This window comes from Ceratocystis lukuohia (assembly GCF_044167205.1).
Source record: "Ceratocystis lukuohia strain C4212 chromosome Unknown Supercontig6_pilon, whole genome shotgun sequence".
In the NCBI taxonomy this organism is placed as follows: Eukaryota; Fungi; Ascomycota; class Sordariomycetes; order Microascales; family Ceratocystidaceae; genus Ceratocystis; species Ceratocystis lukuohia.
In genome coordinates, this window is record NW_027263525.1 from 980762 (window position 1) to 997570 (window position 16809).

The following is a 16809-nucleotide window of genomic DNA, read 5'->3' on the forward strand; positions in this document are numbered from 1 at the left end:
GGGCAAGACAAATGTGAAGAAGAATAAAAGGATGTAGAGAAAATTCCTCTACTCCTCGTCATCAGAGTCCGACTCCTCTTCAGCCTCCTCAAGCCAAGCTAGGAAAGGCTCGGCAGCCTTGCGGACCTTCTTGGAAGTAGGCAAGTCAATGTACTTCTTGGAAGCTTTAGTACCCCACTTGGTGACAACTTCTTCAGAGATGAGGTCCTTGAGGTAGTAGAGCTGTAGAACCTTGACAACAGTATTAGAAATGATTTCTGGGTCCTCCTTGCTCTTGCTACCAATCATACGCTCGGTGCCACCAAGAAGAGCCTTCATATGCTTCTCGCTTTCGCCAATCAGCTGCTTGAGCATGCTAGTGCGCTTGGGAATCTGGGCAACAATGTTCTCGTTGAAGATTGTCTGAGCCAAAACTAGAACAGTGCGGTGCTTCTTCTCGATGCCCATTTCCTTGGCCTTGACGTAGATGTCCACTGAGTTAACGTCATCAATGCTACTCTTGGCTTCAGCCTGGTCAATAACCCACTGGCCAAACTCGTCGTAGATGGTGTTGCCACCGCCCTCGCCATCTTCGTCATCGTCATCGCCTAGAGTCATCTTGGCCTTGAATTCGGTGGGCAGCTGAGCCTGTCGGGCTTTGACAGCCTCCTCGCTCATATCAACAGCCCACTCATCGTCCTTGACCTCCACGTCCTCAGTAGCAGCGTTGACGGTTGACTTCATCTTCTGAAATTCCTGGTCACTGGCATCGCCATCATCATCGGCACCATCAGCCTCATTGGAGCCATTCTCAGAGGCTTCCTCGGCACCAGAGCCACCGTTGTCCTTGCCAGTAGCAGCCTGCTGCTGCTTCGCACGACGGGCAGCCTTGCGTTCAGCTTTGTCCTTCTTGCCCTTCTTCGGCTGGTTCTTCAGGATGAAACTGCTAAGCTTCAGGCGCAGATCAACGTCGGTGCGTTGGCCACAGGCCTTGCAGTCTAGGATGATGTGGTCATCCTTGATAATGACGACGGTCTCGGGGTTCTTGCACTTCTTGCACAGGACAAACTTGACAATGAATCCATAGACATGGTCCTGTAGCTTTTTGGTATCGTGGGAGCCGTTGATAATCCAGCGGTCATCCGGGGGGTCAATGTTGGTCTGGGCACCCAACTCAAAGCCAAAGTATTTGATCAAATGGGAGCCAGGGCGAGCCAGAGACTGGGCAACAGCAGACAGATTCACAACAACAGTCTTGATACCATTACCCTTGCCTTCAATTTTGGTTTGAAGACGGGGCATCTTGTACCGGTAGAACTGGTCGGTGATGTCGGGATTGACGTTGATGTTGGCCATTTTGAGCAAGTTTTTTTAATTTATGTAAAGTCCTTGAGTGCTAGGGAAAGAGAGATGTGAGAAACTTGATGAAGAGATTGGTTGGGTAGTCCTTGAGCAAAGGGCAGGAAGAAGACGAAGAGAGAGAGAGAGAAAGAGAGATCGAAAGACGAGGATGCAACAGAGAGAAAATCGAGGAAACGGTGATTAGACACGATTAGGAGCGTATAGGAACATGAGCCGAGCAGACGAATCGAAACTTTTGGTATTTGAAATGCATGAACTCGTGCTGGAGCAGACGGGATACTTCAACCGTCAGACTTGTTGTTCTGTCTTTTCGTACTACAACGAAATCTTCGTCGAGTACGATTGAGTATGGGGTGTTTGAACACAGGGTCGTTGTCGTGCTGATACATACAAACAGCTAAACTGCCGTCAACGTAATGTATGTATTTGATGGGAGGAGGTGGTAGAGGACGAGCTGACTATGAAGGTTCTCTAATGCCAGTTGGTGATGTGCTGGTTTGAAGTGTATGAGGAGAAAAAGAGAATGCAGGCGAGCCAGTAGAGCAAATTGTGGAAAAGGAGGAAAAAAGCGTAGACAGGATCGCAGAACGTTCGATGACACACTAAAAGAAAAAATAATGAAAAATCCAAACCTAGAGTCAAAGAGGGGCCAGGGAAAAGAGAGAAGCAAGGAGGAAAAAATTGAATCAATAAGCGGATCGGATCGCGGGGCAAAGGCTGAATGAAAGGGGTTTTGTGGTGCTAAGGCATCAAAATTTTGGTTTGTGGGTTTCAAGGCCATTGTCGGCTAAACTACGGTTGAGAAACCACACAAGAGAGAAGGCAGCGCTTTGTTTGCTCGGATTAGGGTTAGCGGCACGGATATTATAACTTGTGCACAAGGACACAGACTTCTTTACCAACACATGCACCCAAACATGAACGAATAGCACGGATTTACGTCTCTATTCGTTGCTGTAGACCGCGACATTATTGATCCTCTAGTAACCGGCTAGTAGTGCGTACACTATATCTCGGACCCTCATTTGCCCGCCACCATCTACAATGTCTCCTTCTCGATCGGTTCAAACCGCAACAAGCACCGTTGGCCCAACGGCCGCGATGAGATCAGCTGGTCCGACATGGCCATGCTCTCTGGTTTCATTGAAGGATCCGGGAGTGTGTTGAATGTTGAATACACATTGCGTATCAGTGTCTTCATCTCTGCCATAGCTAGGTGCTTCCCGATGCACCCACGGCCGCCCACGGAGAAAGCAAACTGCAATCTCCTACGGTCAGCATCGCCCTCCGCTGCCAGCCAGCGCTTAGGCGCAAAGCAGTCGCCATCAGGGAATATCCTGGGATTGAGACGGTGAACAGAATATGCCTGGCAGCTGACAATAGTGCGCTCGGGCAGGCTGTAGCCATCGATAGTGCGACCGCCGCTTGGCACATAACGAGGTAGGCTCATGGGGATAGCAGGGAAGCAACGTAGGCCCTCGTTGATCACGGCGTCAAGGTATGGGAGCTCGTCAAAAGAAGCCTTGGGCTTATCGCGAAGCTCTTTTTGTAGCAGCTTCTGCACATGGATGCTGTGTGGCTGAGAAAGCTCCCACATCAAAAAACAAAGAACATCGCCAGTGGTATCGATTCCAGCGGCCATGTGATCCAAAGCCTCAGCGGCAAGGTCAAGCTGCTCTAGGTCGCCTATCTTCTCGCGCATGCGTGTCATCAAAGTAAACTGGGCTGTGCTTGTCTGGCCACTCGCATCAAGAACAAAGGCGTCAGCAAGAGGAGTGTCTCGGGGTCTCACACCAAAGTACCCCAGAAATTTAGACATGACGCTATGGATTGTGGGGCTGTAATGCTCAATCAAACGGTCTTGCTACATTGTTAGTCGACATCCCACCATAGAATGCATACACGCACACATCATTAGAGTCCAAGAATGATACTTACTACGTAGGCTATCGTCAACGGCAACCTGGTGCATCATTTCCTCATCATGTTTATCCTTCAGTGCACGCGTTCCAAAAGGATGGAACAGATGCTGCGTAACACAATCACAGGCATAGGCATGGAGGTTGCGAAAGATGTCTATGCTGCCGCCACTAGCAGAGTCCCAGCACTTGGACATGAAGTCCTGGGCACGGTCGTTGATGCCACTCATCGACGCAGGGCGCATTACGTTGCTGTTGGCATAACGATCAGCAATGATGCGGCGTCTCTTGGAGTGCTCATTCTTCACAAGCGAGGTGAACATGGTGCGGCGGCCATAGGCCTTGAACAAGTCGTAGAACTCGGTTTTGTCGTAGCCACTGCCACCATTGTTGTAGATTTCCTTCATGGCGGCAGGCGAAGTAAAAGCCACCTCGTTAGGTGCGATGCGCACGACAGGGCCGTACTTCTGGTGTAGCCCATGGATCCATAGTGTCCGGTTTGCGTTCATTTCATGGTAACGAAGAGGCATGCGCGATAGACGGGTATAGAATGGGCCAGGGATGCTTTTTAATGGTGAGAAGGCTCGGCGGAGGAGTCTTGCTACCAAAAGCACCACGCCTAGTCCAAAGAGGATGGCGGGAGAGAATATGGCCATGATGTTTGGCAGGCTGGGAAGGATAGTGAAAAGGACAAAGGATAGCAACGAAATGAAGCACAGAAAGGAGTACTATGAAAGTAGCTTAGAGACCTAGGAAAGGGAATGGTAGCCAAGATAAGAACACCAAAGTTAACGGTGGACGGGATGCGACCAGCTTATAAGGAGCTTTAGCCTTCCAGCTCTACCATCAGAGCTATCAGCTGGATCCTTATCTACTCTTATTCCCCCGTTCCTCTCTCTAGTTATTGTACGCTGTGGTTCCAAGGGAGATAGGCGAAGGAACACTAACACCAATGCAGCTAGGTTTGCTGATAACAGTTGCTAACTGTGCTAGAGTAAAAAGTGACTCGCAAGCGCAGCTTACAGTGACACATATTATGCATCGTGAAGCTCGGAGTCTTGTCTTTTCTCATGAATAGAAATGGTACAAGCTCTATTACTGTCCCCTTCACCTATCCACCCTACTTTGGTTGAACAAACCAGTCATGAAAACTTTTTTCCTTGTTGACTCCTGCATCCTGTTTCCCCTCATGGAGAAGGAGAACGGGTTCTCTATCATCCTGCCATCGATATCAGGATTGGTTAGCCTTATCGGCGAGTAAGATTCGACGCATTTAATAAAAGAATATATGTATATTCAAACCCTTGAAAATGAGGGGGAAGAGCAGTGTAGTGTTGCATGGCGCACAGGTAAAAAAAATCTCGAGGGTGTGAAGAAAAAGCAAATATTATCGTTTTTAATACGTGGAGGCCCATTACGAGTAGCGAGTTTCCGCTTTCCCCGCCGATTCCTAGCTCGTGAAAGAGACAAGCTCATGCTTGTCTGTGATTGTTCTCGATTTTCAAGGACCTTGCAGGAGGAACTCTACCTGGCACCATGCTGTAGGAAGAGCTCCCGAGATGCCACAGTCTGTCAGAAAAGCACCCGGGAGGGCGCTGACCTTTCGCCCGACGGCCTTCCAAATTAAAACCATATCCTCCCTGTCGACAAACTCGGGCACAGGCTTGCCCTGGCCATGGTAGAGCTATGACAGGCTTGGTGAGTGGCTTTGCGATTTGATGAGGAAAGTTGTCATCGCAACTCGGAATACATATTATACCAGTTGCTCATGCATTGCAGAAGCGAGTCCAGGGAAGTCAACCTGTGCTACTGTGGCCAAAGACGGGCAGCCGCAGACGGCGAATAGTTCGTATGTATAGCCTCTGGCACCACCCATTTGTGTATCCAATGGAACTGTTGGCTATCAGCAGGTTTATATGCATGCTTCATCGCTCTCAAAAAGTAGTTCCCCTGGTTAGGCCTAGTAACAAGGTACGAGAAAGCCTAGCGACTAGAAGCATGGTCTAGGACAATGAAGTCGGCAGGCAAAACTTTTTCCTTGAGCTTACCGTACGTCGTGATACCCCAAGTTTTGTTTGCTCCAAATATATCTGTCGTGTAAGCAAGCGGCATGCACTATTTTGTATGTTGAACTTGAACTATCGTCAACTGAATTCCAGTTAGGTTATCACCAGGTCTGACGTCATCGAGTCACTTAGGGAGAAGACTGTTTATTTGACTGGCCTAATTCCGTTACTTCTCAAGTGCGCGAAAAGCAAGGCCCAAATATCATTGCCCTAATATTTCATCACACCCACATGTCTTGCGCGCGAAATCGATAATGTTAGAATCTGTGTATTGTTTGACTGATGCCCTGGCCGCGTGCAAATAGCTCGATTAAAAGCAAGAGGAAGAGCCACGAGTCTTGTTTGCCATGCTAGTTCTCGATTTCCAAGGGACGGAGGACCTCTTGTCCCAATCCAACCTGCTTAAATAGTTTGCAGGAACTCCTCAATACGCTCGCAGAACCATGCTGCAGGAGCAGCTTCTGAAACAGCATGGTTGGCGTCCGGAATAACGCCCGAGAGAGGGCTGACCTTTGGCCCGGCGGCCTTCCACTCCGAAATCAGCCCCTCCTTATCGACAGACTCAGGAACAAACTCATCTTGGCCACTGTGAAGCACCATGGCCGGCTTGGTGAGTGACTTCCATATCCTGGAAACATCCTCAGAGCTCAAATCTGGCGAGAAAAAGTCATCATCACCACTAGAACCAAATTTCAGGTTAGCCACTTCTGGATTATGGATGCGAGACTAGAAACCTCGACTTACCCTACATCAACCAAAGATAGGAAGCGATAAATTGCAAAAGGTATGTTGCGGACAGCCTCGGGCATGAGCCATCTAGGCATCCAGTCGAGAATTTCATTACTGTTGACCCGCGCAAGGATCGCCGTTTCTCGTGCATACTCCAATGCCTCAAGGTAGTTGTTCATTTCACCGGGTTTGACAATGATATTCTTGAAAGCCTCACGATCAGAAATAGGACCCTGGAGAATGAAGCCGTCAACAGGGGGGAATTCATCCTTGAGCTTATTATACGTCATGATATCCTAAGTTTTGCATCTGTTAGTACTTTTCCATCCATCGTTAAAAAGATGGTCACTGATAAGCTTACCTGGCAGCCAATCGAGTGGCCAAGCAGGACAATCTTTTTCCGGCCAATCATCCGAAGATATTTGACTAGAGCGCCGATGTCTTGGACATCTTCTAGCATTCCGAAACTTCCATAAGATTCGAACGAGCTTCGCATACGGATTTCGAACAACGAATAGCCCAGTTCCGGATTATCAGTCAGCTTCTCTGATATCTTGCGGGCAACACTCATGGTGTGAGGTCCGCCACCAAAGCCTGCAATGAAAACAAGTGCATTTTCAGCATTATCGGGACCTGATTCGTAGGCGCAGACATTAGGGGTAGAATATTCGAAGCGATGGACGGTAGCCTGGAACGGTGTTGTGTACGGGCTAGCCTGCTCAACTGCAGACTCCTGGCCACCACCAGTTGCTACAACAGCACCTCGTGCGAAAGCAAATAGCGCGGACAAAGCCCAGACTTTCATGGTCAAGTGCAGTTATAATATGCCAAAGGACAGGATCAGGGCAGCTTGAAATTGGAGGTCTAACGGAGGCAAGCGATCCGAGACAACGAAATAGAATATTGGTGAAAATGGGAATGACGAATATCAGAGCTGTATGGAAGAAACTAAGCGCATATGCGAGTAACTTGACGGTGGACTTAGAGAAGAGCAGAAGATACCAACTTAGCATGGAGGAAGAGAAGGCATTATATACAACCTATGCCAATGCCTCCCAAGCAAGACCGATTATCCAATATTCCAACGACAACAATACTGACAACATCAACATTACGCCGGCTATGACAGAATCTTACTAAATTTCCAGGAGCCATACGTACAATATCCCTAGCAGCACACAGTGCACATATAGCAACTAATGTTCGCCACCCGAGCCCGGTGCCATTCAACATTGTGCAACCGCCGGGTCACCAACAAGCCAGAATATGTCAAAGTATCTACGCTATACGCGGGGGAAACGACTCAAATAAAGCGTCAGACAGACCAACATTTCTAAAGTAGACGGGGAACAGAATATGGAATGCACGTTCAAAATCGGCGTGAATGGCTATGCACAGCTTCAGCCTACCTCCTTACTTCTTATCTTCAAAATAACTACTCTCCAGGATCATGCTAAGCAGCATGTACCAGAGAATGGTAAAGGCTGTATCTTGAGTGAATAAATGCTCCTCGACGGTATAACAGAGGTTTAATAGTCCCACCCGTCAAGGAGACCTTTCAGCCAGGCAAGCCCAAAAGGTCGCAAGCATTGGACTCTATGTGGCAAGTCTTGAAGTAGGCTTGCCCAACTTTATTTTGACCTCGGATTTAGGCTATGCCTGCCAGCTACAAAGCCTATGGAGTTAGTAGCAAGAACATCACGACGACTATACTACGGACTCTGCAGACTCTACAGACTCCGTAGGCTCTACAGACGCTACAGCAGATAGTGTGCCATGTATATCGTCTAGTTTGGGGTTTAGAAAAGCTAGCTTGCGCTGTTCGTCGCTATAGCATATTGGAGTGTTTAATTTCTCATGGAGGTAAAGTCCTCTTATGTGCGCTAAGTAACTATTTATAGAAATCTTTCTTACCTTTGACTAAAGCCTGCACAATCTCGCGTTTTGTCCATGTAGCTGAGGTCCACATCACCCCATCCTCAGAGTTACTCATTTTCTTTCATCTAGAAGATGTAATAGCTTGTTAGCCTCCGAAGAACATGGCTGGTGGCCAAACAAGCCATAGGGTTAGCAACCCTTGACATCGGTTTATTTGAGGCTATCACTTGGCTCTCTTGGCAGCTTTATTTTCTCTGGACAGCCCATGCTGGAGCCCAAACTTGTCGTCTTGGCTGCTCCTCGACCCTTACCCATCGAGTCCACAATCTCGCCTAGCCTTGTGATTGTACATTCTTTTAAGACGAAAGATTATGTTGTACGGTTAGTTGGTAGGGTTATAGAGGCAACAAATTGTGTTGATAGAAGTAAAGATTAAGATAAAAGGCTGTGAATATAGCTTAGGAGTGGTTAAAAAGATGGGGAAAATTATTTCTTACGTATTATCTGAGTTCCCTTCTCCTATCAGGTACTTATTCTTCTTCGTGGTGATGCACAGTAGAGCCTCGTCGAGCCATGTAATGTAATTGCCAAACTTGACCCGCCTAATTACTCTGATTACATAAGCTCGTAAGTGGTAAACCTTCCCCCACGAAACCTTCTCTCGAACCTTCTTTTACCATGATTCCTTTGTACTACCCTGCCATCACAAGTCTTTGGCATCATCACCATCGGGCTTCGCGGCAATTACTAAACAAAGAAAGACAGCCTGGCGCAAATCCTTTATCTAAGCAGAACCCCGACCCCCAAAATGACAGGCCCAACACCAGTGCGGCAGACATCTCATGTAACCAATGCAGCACGCACTGAATTCTTCCAGCAGGTAAGCTTCATAACCCCATATTCTTCCAAGGGCCTCCGGACTTTAACATGTCTGTCAATAGATCAAGCCGTGCTGTGTCTCAATTAGCAAAACAGCATCCAAGTCAGAACAGTCGGCCTTAGACTCGCGCTTTCTCATTAAATTGGTACAGGAACTCTTGGACCACCTAAGTGCCCAAGTCCAGCGAGACTCATCGGCCCTAGACAAGAATCTAGCCGACTACATATTTTTTCCGCTGTCGCACATTTTCAAATATCAGGAGAAGCATCCCCTCACGCTCATTGAGCTTGCTCTACGATGCCTAACTATTATCATATTTCATGGCTGGAAATCAAATATCGAGCCCAAGCTGGTCCAACAACTGCTGCTATTTCTGACATTTGTCATCGGTGGCGTACCTTCACAAACCCAGACACGTAGTATCTCAGAAGAGGCAACACTAGAAAGTCTGCGCGCTCTAAAGACCCTGATCATAGCGGCAGGCAAGTCTGCTGCGGCATCGGCATCTCTTGTCGATGCAAGTGGAATCCCGGCTCTTGGACACGCCATTGCAGTTCTTCTCGATTGTGTATCTGACGGCAAAACCCCCGAGATTCAGGTAGAGTCTATGAAAACATTATGTGCCTTCTTCGAGGCTGTCAGAGACGATGCCGCTTTGGCTTCATTCCTCCCAGGAACAGTATCTTCACTAGCCAAAGTAGCTTCGACGCCTGCGCGAGAGAAAAGAAGAGTTCTTGTCAGCGCTATAAAAACTCTGCAGACCACCTTGGTCCGCGTTCTTAGTGATATCCGGACACGGGTGCTATCAATGAAGCTTGAGAAGGAAGAACTAAAGAAGAGCTACGAGTCGATTGAAAATTTTGCTGACAAGCAAGATAACTCAAGCGAGCAAGAATCTGAAAGAACAGACAAAGGGAAGGTTTGGACACCATCATGGCTGAAAGCCACAGCAGGACAGGTCAAAATGGCACTTGTTACAGTACTCAAACTAGCAAAAAGCGATGAGGATGAGATTCGATCTGCTCTTGAGCGCCTCTGCGTTTCTCTTTTAGATGAATGCCACAAGTCATTGGATAACTGCGCGCCTCTACTTGTTGAAACTGCAATGGCCCTATCCGATGAAAGAATAGATCAAGATTTGATGACAACAAGTCTTCCCGACCTTGCCATGGTCTACCCCGAGCTTGGCGATTCCATTAAAGTTACAGTCTACAATTGGGCTACAGCCTTACCGCGTGTCATGCAATCTGCCGATGATTCTATCAAGCAGAGGGCTGTTCGGAATCTTCAGCGGGGCCTCAAGCTGGCATCAGCAATGGATTTTGCATCCGCCACTTTGGACGATGCCGTCTCCGCTGCTCTCCGCGATAGCATCATGCAACTTATTGCTAGTGCAAAGACACCACACGTTGTCGATGAAGTCGAGACTATGGAACTTCTGTCTGGAAGTACGGAACTTGCAACTACACCAGAAACGAGGCTATCTACATTTCGCCCTGTCATCATGAACCACGATAGCCAAACCACGATACGCGGCGAAATCCTTGACTTGCTACGATCTATGGGCTCTGCTAGTCAACAAGTAAAGTTAGCCACGGAGATGATAGATTACCTGCAAAGGTCCATGGGTGATACACAGGTATCTGCCTTCTGGCTGTCGCTTGAGCTCTTTAAGGCTGCTTTCCAGCAAGATGCAGACATCGATGCGTTCCTTACATTTTCTGATGGCCCTAGCGAAAGTGAAGCTGCGTTTCATGAGTTATATACATTTTCTGTTACGGTCTTGGACTCCCACTCGAGTTTCCAAGATATTGACTGGCGGGTAGAGGCTCTCGCCCTAGAAACGATTTCTCTTGCAGCATCCCGGTCAAAAGAAGGCTTCAGGCCAGAATTGATTGATGTTCTCTTTCCCATGACCTCATTTTTGGGATCAGAGAACGTGCAACTACGGCACCACGCTATCGTGGGGCTCAACCTTACAGCTTTCTACTGTGGATATTCAAGTGTCTCAGAGCTCATAATCGCCAACGCCGACTACATGGTCAACTCTGTCTCGTTAAAGCTCAACACACTGAGCATAACTCCTGCTACCAACAAAGTCTTGCAAATGGTAGTTAAACTAGCAGGCCCCCGTCTAGTCCCATTTCTTGATGATGTGGTGACATCGATATTCTCAGCTTTAGACAACTACCACGGCTATCCTACTTTTGTGGGCAGCCTGTTTAACGTTTTGAACGAGATTGTCAACCAGGGCGTCAAGTCTGATCAGCTTCTACTAGAGAATAGCCCAGCAGATGATATGCTGATTGAGAAAAAAAAGGGTCCCAAGCATTGGATGACAATATCAGAAGTTAAACAGGCCCTAGCTAGGCACGAGGAACGAAGACTCCGACGTGAAAAAGAGGACCTAGAGCTTGATAATATTGCATCTCATCCCAAAAGGCCTTGGAAGGCATCAGACTATAAACAGAGCAGCCGAGTACAAGAGATTTTTGATGAAAAAGACCAACAAAATGCTGAAGCAAGCGAAGAAGGGGAGCCCGAAAGAAAACTGGGTGAAGAGGAGGGCGAAGAAGAACCACCACAGCCGACAGACCCAGAAAAACCCCCGCCCACACCAACGTATGCTATTCTTTCCAAGATCGCCAAGTTAACGCAGCACTATCTTACTTCCCCCACGCCTGCATTGCGGAAATCTCTCTTGTCTCTGCTGGCTACAGTTTCTCCTGCTTTAGCTCCGGACTCTACTGCGTTCCTGCCTCTCGTCAACGCCGTATGGCCTGTCATTATTCAGAGATTCTACGACTCTGAGCCATACATTACAATTGCTGCATGTGAAACGTTGTCTGCCCTGTGCTCCTCAGCTGGCGATTTTATGTCTTCAAGGTTCCGAGATGAGTGGAAGAACAGGCTGCATTCATGGATGATCAGGGCAAAGAAAGATGCGTCTGCTGGCGGACAAACAAATAGACTAACTGCAGTAACCGACTCCTTCTCACCTGGGATAATTGTGCCGCTTCAGAATGAACTGCCTTCGGCAAACCCGAATGCTGCGATATCAGGACCTGCACTAGGAGCAGGCGGGGCTATGCCGATGAGTAGCCTTGGCAGGTTTGCACAGGCTACTAAAGTATGGGAGGCTACAGTCCAACTTTTGGTTGCAATGTTACGTCACATACGGATCGAAGATGGAATGTACGATGAAATTCTGGAGCTGCTAGCAGATCGCCTCAATGATGAGGATGTGAGATCGGCTTTGGAGACTATCAATCCAGACGCTGTCTGGCTAGCACTCTATGAGCGAGGTCAGCTACCGACAGAGGGTCTCTTTAGACCAGCAGGAGAGGGATTTGAGTTTTTAGACTTAGTCAAGGTAGAATCTTGATGCCGTCTTAGTAATATTGGGATTAAATCATGAGACAATCAGTAATTGGCCCCAACAGGGCTATTGATGCGACTAGCCAACTATGGCCCTCAAGGGAGTGCAGACACCCACCGAAGTTTCATCACAGATCTTGATTGTCTTGTCACCTGACCCTGATACCAGTCGCCAGAGATATTATGCAAATGAAGCATTAAGCGAGTGCAATACACATAATCTGATAGAAGCCGCAAAAGACTCCATTCTTATTGGGGCCTTGCGCGGACGCACATAAGAGCTCATAACCTGTTGTCATAGAGAGTACTGACGAGCCTTCTCAACTTCCAGATTAATAAAACTATTTGAAATTCTGTGGCTTTCTTCGATAGACGACAGCACCTGTTGCTTCAGTATCATCTAGGCTCTAATAGTTTAATTTATTTCCCCGTTTCAGTGAGTCTAGCTTTGTTAGATGATGACCCCAAGACACTGACGGCGCTCTTCGAGAGAGCTTTTTGTGCTACCTAAAAGGGAGCGAGGGTGCCAGGTTAGGCCAGTAAAATTGCAGGATCTTAGGTCCCAAAGAGGCGCTGCAAAGCCAAATAGGGGTGGTAAATAGTGGGACCCAACTTATGGCGCAACCAGCCAGAAACATCACCAGTTCAATGAATAATCAACCCCCTCTACAAACCCGATTCATCACATCTAAAACCTAATACCCCCCGCGCCTTAATCCCTCCTCTAAACAAAATCGCAAATCATGGGTTTAGTTGACTACGATTCCTCTGGCTCCGACGACGACACACCCACGCCGCTGCCGCCGCCGCCCAAAGCGCCCTCAACCAGCAAAAAGCCCTTCCAAAAATTCATCTCCAGCGGCAAGATCCGCGTATCCCTTCCGACCGCTTCTACCCCCGCCACCGAAGTATCAGCCGAAGAGCCACCTGCAAAACGCGCACGAATCGGCACCGGCGCGCACAAGTTCAGCGGCTTCAATTCGCTGCTACCAGCCCCGAAGAATCGCGCTAGCCTACGTGGCTCCGGCACTACCAACAATACCCCAACAACACATCTGGAGGGAAACTCCTCCAAAAGTACATCCGGCGCAAAAAATACCCCCCGCGTTGGAGTGAATCTCAAAACGGGCGCAGGGCCAGCATGGAGCCGTGACGGCAACCAAGACGAAAGCAGTGGAACAGGGGGGATCATGGGTCCTGAAATCCCAGAGGGAATGACGCCAGCCGAGGATGTCAAGCTAGTGGGCAAGCCGCAGATGTTTATGCCGCTATCTGTGGTGCGCAAGCGGGCGAAGAAAATTGGCCCACCAAAAAAGACGGATGCTGTGTCTGCAACACCACAACCAATGCGCCCAGAGCCCGTACAGACGCAGAAGAATCTCACCAGCACCACACCCACTACAGACGCCCCAGCCGAGCCAGCAAAGCCCATTTCTCTTTTCTCCTTCGCCTCCACAGCTGACGAAGCTCCACAGTCCAACCCCGACGAAGCCTATATCCCTCTTTTTGAAACCGCAGCCTCCTGTGTGCCCGAGCTCAGCGCCGCCGTCCAAAATGTCCAAGAAACAGATATATCCGCTCCCCAGGCACCACAGAATCTCGCTGACCTAGCCGACTCTATGCATCTCTCGGCAGCCGCACGGCGCGAACTCTTTGGGCGCGGACGCGACGCGACAGATTTTGCGAGCTCCAAGCTGGTCAATTTCAATATGGACCAGGAGTATGCGCATAACGAAGCGCTGCGTGCCAAGGGCGAGGAACAGGTGCACAATCCGTTGCGAGCAATCCAGCCGGGTAAGCATAGCTTGCGCCAACTGGTTAGTCAAGTACAGAATCAAAGAGAGGCGCTGGAGGAGAGCTTTGCTGCCGGCAAGAATAAACGGAGGGAAGCAGGCTCGCGGTATGGATGGTAAGAACAGAAAACTAAGGGGTCACGAAGTTGCCGTAGTGGGTTGTCTTGTCCTAACCTTGGCGATCGGTCCCAATATTTGCGTCAAACAAGCAAAACTAGAAGCAATACGAAACACAATGGATATCTGATATTGTATGAAAATCAAAGGCTATGGAAAGATACGCGTCCCAACAAACTCCCAGCGTGCAGAATGAAAACATGAGACGGTTAAGAAAAAAGAAAAAAGAAAGAAAAAAAAGAGCAAAGGAGCAAAAAAGAGTCAAACGCCCCAGTCCAGCCCAACCCATCCATATCAGTCACTCTTAGCACATTACTTAGTTGTGACATGTCTCCACTGCTACCGTGCGTGCATTCACGAAGGCCGGGCCAGCAAACAGAAAGCCCCATTCGCCGCGCGTAACAGGTGATATGTCCTCCGCGCCGTTTGGAGTTATCGGGCCCAACCCCAAGCCAGTCGTGGAGCTCTGCATAGATAGCCGCGGGTCAACGGGGTCGAGTAGTTGGGCTATTGAAACATGGGGGTGCCGTCCCAAGGACAGTTTGGCATCGAAGTTTGAAACCTCGTATGGCATACGGTAAAAGTTTGTAGCTATCGCTGAAGATGGCGAGAGTGTGTCTGTCGCTACTTCTGTGACAGGGGGGAATGCCTTCAGAGTAAAGAATGGTGGTTGACCATCATTGTCTGGATGAGGAGTGATTGGCGTTTCCGTGAGCTCTCGTGGCTGGTCTGCAGTACAAACCACAGTCCCGCTAGTAGCGAAACCCCTGTGTCCATCCAAGATCGGAGCAGTTGTTGTTGACGTGACAGGAAAACTAGTCTGCAGGTTAAGATGCGGCTGGGAATCCATTGACTTGGGGAGGTTCTCAGGGGAATTAGATGTGGGGATCACTAGCCGGGGTAGAGATCTAGTGAGTATCCGCGGCAGGGGAGTCCGGGAAAGGATCGTAGCTGGGGGACGTTCGCAAGTTGGTGCAGGTGGAGGAGTGGTGCTGACTGGACAAGGAGTAATTGTTTTCGGATTAGGGGCAGTCACGGGTGCACTAGCCGCTATGGTCTCGGGCGCCAGTTCCTCAAGTCCAGCAATAGTCCCACGCGGGGTCGATCCCCGATGAAGCTGGAGGGGGCGAGGTGTCGATGCACGCTTCAAATACGAAGGGTCGAAGGAGCTATCATTCGCGAGGTGAAAGACTTCTGATTTCTCCTCCCAGGAAGGCAAGTTGATTTCGCTGCTGTATTCGCTCCCAGACCAACGCGAGTCCATGGTAGATACTTCACTGCGTAATATGCTCTCCACCCCTATTTTCTCGTCTAAGGGCGTAAGCTCTGGGCTGTTTAAGCCAACAGATTCAAAACGGTGTTGAAGAGATGCCATGTTTCCACCAAGGGTCGCAAAATTGGACTCGCTGTTAGCAGTGCCCACAACGTGCGAAAGGCCTTCGATAGCCCCAAACCCCTCTACACCACCATATGCTCGGCGATACATAATGTCAACCTCGGCCAAAGCCCCATCACTGACACTCAACCAATCGTATGAGCGCGTGATGTGACATCGCGATATTTTACGACTGCCATTAGCCAGATAAAGTCGGCGTAGCTCATCGACAGCGTCTTCTAGACGAGTTGAAGATCCAGTTCGGGAAAAGCTAGAGAGCGCGCTCTTGAAAGTGTAATATCTGTCAAGGGAAATCAATGTAAGCCCCGTGGAACCATACAAAATCTCATCCTGGCTAATGGACCGACGAATTATAGTGTCAGTAATACCACAGGCATCCGGAGCAGTGATCCGAGGAAGCATATCATATCTAGTTGCATCTGTCAGCTAAAAGGAGGGTTGATACTTTGAGGAGAAGACAACTTACCCAATACCAAACTTGGCACGGACTTTGTTGAATACATGGTTTAAAATACGAGTAGTCTTAGCATCGACTTTGGCTGTTTGGATCAGTCTGATGCCCAAGGCACACGGTCCATTTGGGCTCACGGCATCAATTGTGGATGGAAAGGTTGTGGAAGTGGAAGCCGTCATAGGTGGAGGAGACATGGGCGTTACAGGCGTGTGTGCAGACGAGTGAGACGGAGAGGGAGCTGTGCCTTCACTAGTCCAGGTTGAGGCCAAAGACAAGCTTAATGGAACATGGCCAGCAAGTCTCTGGCGCATGCTGGAAAAAGCATTGGAGAAACTGCCAAAGCGGGATGAAGTTGATGAATAGCAGGCTGAGGTAGAGGACGGAGAGTAGTCGGGAGTTGGGGGCTGAGAAGCGTAGACTCCGGTTTCGCTATAGGCGGAGGGAATGATGGTCAAGGTGGGCAGCTGATAGTCGCGAAGAGCGACAGCTAGCTTCACGCTGACTCCCTTACTTGAAAGCTTGGAGGAAGCGTGGTCAAGGGCATCGCAAAGCCGAGGCGGGAGATTGCAGGCATCAAGAATCGACTGCCCAGCTTCAAGAGGCGAAGATATTCGAAGCTTAGTGACGGTCATTGAGACAGATAGTGTAACAAGAATCTGCTAGTGCGATCTTTAGGCTCAGATCTTATGTTGTACAAACTAAGTAGAGGTCTTAGCAAAGCAGAGACACAAGACCAAAGAAAAAGACTACAAGGACAAGAGAAATATAAATAACCAAAGGGAGAATAGCAATAACAACAGTGAAGTAGGGCGGAAAATCAAGCTTGGAATAGCAACGCAAAGGAAAGGAAGGGCACAG

General features: G+C 48.8%; 6 protein-coding genes across 6 annotated transcripts; 2 read left to right on the forward strand and 4 right to left on the reverse strand.

Annotated features, from left to right (window-relative positions):
- Positions 1 to 48: 48 nt before the first annotated feature.
- On the reverse strand, positions 49 to 1335 carry HOO65_060239 (Eukaryotic translation initiation factor 5; the record flags this gene model as incomplete). Its single annotated transcript, XM_071001080.1, has 1 exon — positions 49 to 1335. One exon carries the CDS (start codon positions 1333 to 1335, stop codon positions 49 to 51), a length of 1287 nt encoding a protein of 428 aa, XP_070857589.1.
- A 1045-nt stretch (positions 1336 to 2380) lies between these two features.
- HOO65_060240 (putative sterigmatocystin biosynthesis P450 monooxygenase STCB) lies at positions 2381 to 3916 on the reverse strand (the record flags this gene model as incomplete). Its single annotated transcript, XM_071003862.1, has 2 exons — positions 2381 to 3201; positions 3280 to 3916. The coding sequence occupies 2 exons, from the start codon at positions 3914 to 3916 to the stop codon at positions 2381 to 2383; spliced, it is 1458 nt and encodes a 485-aa protein (XP_070857590.1).
- A 1812-nt stretch (positions 3917 to 5728) lies between these two features.
- On the reverse strand, positions 5729 to 6860 carry HOO65_060241 (UPF0613 protein PB24D3.06c; the record flags this gene model as incomplete). Its single annotated transcript, XM_071003962.1, has 3 exons — positions 5729 to 6005; positions 6071 to 6351; positions 6417 to 6860. The coding sequence occupies 3 exons, from the start codon at positions 6858 to 6860 to the stop codon at positions 5729 to 5731; spliced, it is 1002 nt and encodes a 333-aa protein (XP_070857591.1).
- A 1881-nt stretch (positions 6861 to 8741) lies between these two features.
- Positions 8742 to 12198, forward strand: HOO65_060242 (HEAT repeat protein; the record flags this gene model as incomplete). The annotated part of the gene is made up of 2 exons (XM_071003647.1): positions 8742 to 8813; positions 8965 to 12198. The coding sequence occupies 2 exons, from the start codon at positions 8742 to 8744 to the stop codon at positions 12196 to 12198; spliced, it is 3306 nt and encodes a 1101-aa protein (XP_070857592.1).
- Positions 12199 to 12934: 736 nt separating this feature from the next.
- On the forward strand, positions 12935 to 14104 carry HOO65_060243 (mitotic checkpoint regulator, MAD2B-interacting-domain-containing protein; the record flags this gene model as incomplete). The annotated part of the gene is made up of 1 exon (XM_071001081.1): positions 12935 to 14104. One exon carries the CDS (start codon positions 12935 to 12937, stop codon positions 14102 to 14104), a length of 1170 nt encoding a protein of 389 aa, XP_070857593.1.
- A 313-nt stretch (positions 14105 to 14417) lies between these two features.
- Positions 14418 to 16583, reverse strand: HOO65_060244 (uncharacterized protein; the record flags this gene model as incomplete). Its single annotated transcript, XM_071003743.1, has 2 exons — positions 14418 to 15906; positions 15964 to 16583. 2 exons carry the CDS (start codon positions 16581 to 16583, stop codon positions 14418 to 14420), a joined length of 2109 nt encoding a protein of 702 aa, XP_070857594.1.
- Between the last annotated feature and the right edge of the window lie 226 nt (positions 16584 to 16809).